At 60.6% G+C, this 721-nt stretch overlaps 1 protein-coding gene across 1 annotated transcript in view; it reads right to left on the bottom strand.

Moving 5' to 3' along the window:
• Window positions 1-252: 252 nt before the first annotated feature.
• VDBG_03733 (conserved hypothetical protein) overlaps window positions 253-721 on the bottom strand; it is a gene marked incomplete at both ends in the record, with an annotated part of 2,342 nt that continues 1,873 nt past the window's right edge. Inside the window, one exon of the mRNA XM_003005734.1 lies at window positions 253-710. Within this exon, the coding sequence (XP_003005780.1) occupies window positions 253-710 (458 nt within the window). The remainder of the gene's footprint in view (window positions 711-721) is intronic.

The raw sequence follows: 721 nt of genomic DNA, 5'->3' as shown, positions 1-721 counted from the left end.
GAGGGGTTGGACGATGAGGTGGGAAGAAGGCGCCTAAAATAAGCGGAAAGCAGAAAGCGCGTGCACAGTCGTTGCCTGCCAACTACTCACCTATCATGAGAAACCTACCTTACCTTACCTTACCATACCTTACCTAGGTACCTATGTAGTCTGGCACTCAGAGGAAAGACAGACAGCTCACATCACTCTGTCTACATCAATCCAAGAAAAGAATACTGTTTTCATCATTGATCATTCATTGACACGCTTCCCCTATTCTGCAATGTTGGCACCCAGCCACTCGGTCCACTGCTCCAGAGTCCACCCCGAGCTGATATCGCCCTGCACAACCCCATCCAGCAACACTGTCGGGCTCACGTGGACGCCCGTCAGCCGCGCCATCTTGACGGCGAGCTTGAGGTCGACCGTCACGGCATTGCCCGTGTTCAGCGACCCGTCCTCCGCCGGCTTGTCCGAGATGGCGAGCAGGCGGAACACGTCGTCCTCGCCGACGCCGGCCGTCGCACTCGCCAGCTGCGCGAGACGGCGGTAGGTCGCGTTGCGCGTCTCGCCGACGACGCTGACGTCAAAGTAGTCCTTCTGCGCCGCGAAGAGGGCGGGCGCTGAAATCGAAGAAGCGCGCCGGCGCCAGACGCAGCACGGCGAGGGCCGCCTCGTGCGTTCAGCGTCGACGACGGGTGCCACGGCTGCACCTGGTGCCGGAAGACGACCTGCAGGCGGC

The sequence above is a fragment of the Verticillium alfalfae genome, genomic scaffold, assembly GCF_000150825.1.
Source record: "Verticillium alfalfae VaMs.102 supercont1.4 genomic scaffold, whole genome shotgun sequence".
Lineage (NCBI taxonomy): Eukaryota > Fungi > Ascomycota > Sordariomycetes > Glomerellales > Plectosphaerellaceae > Verticillium > Verticillium alfalfae.
Note: the sequence above shows the minus strand (reverse complement) of the source record. Positions and strands in the feature narration are given on the sequence as shown.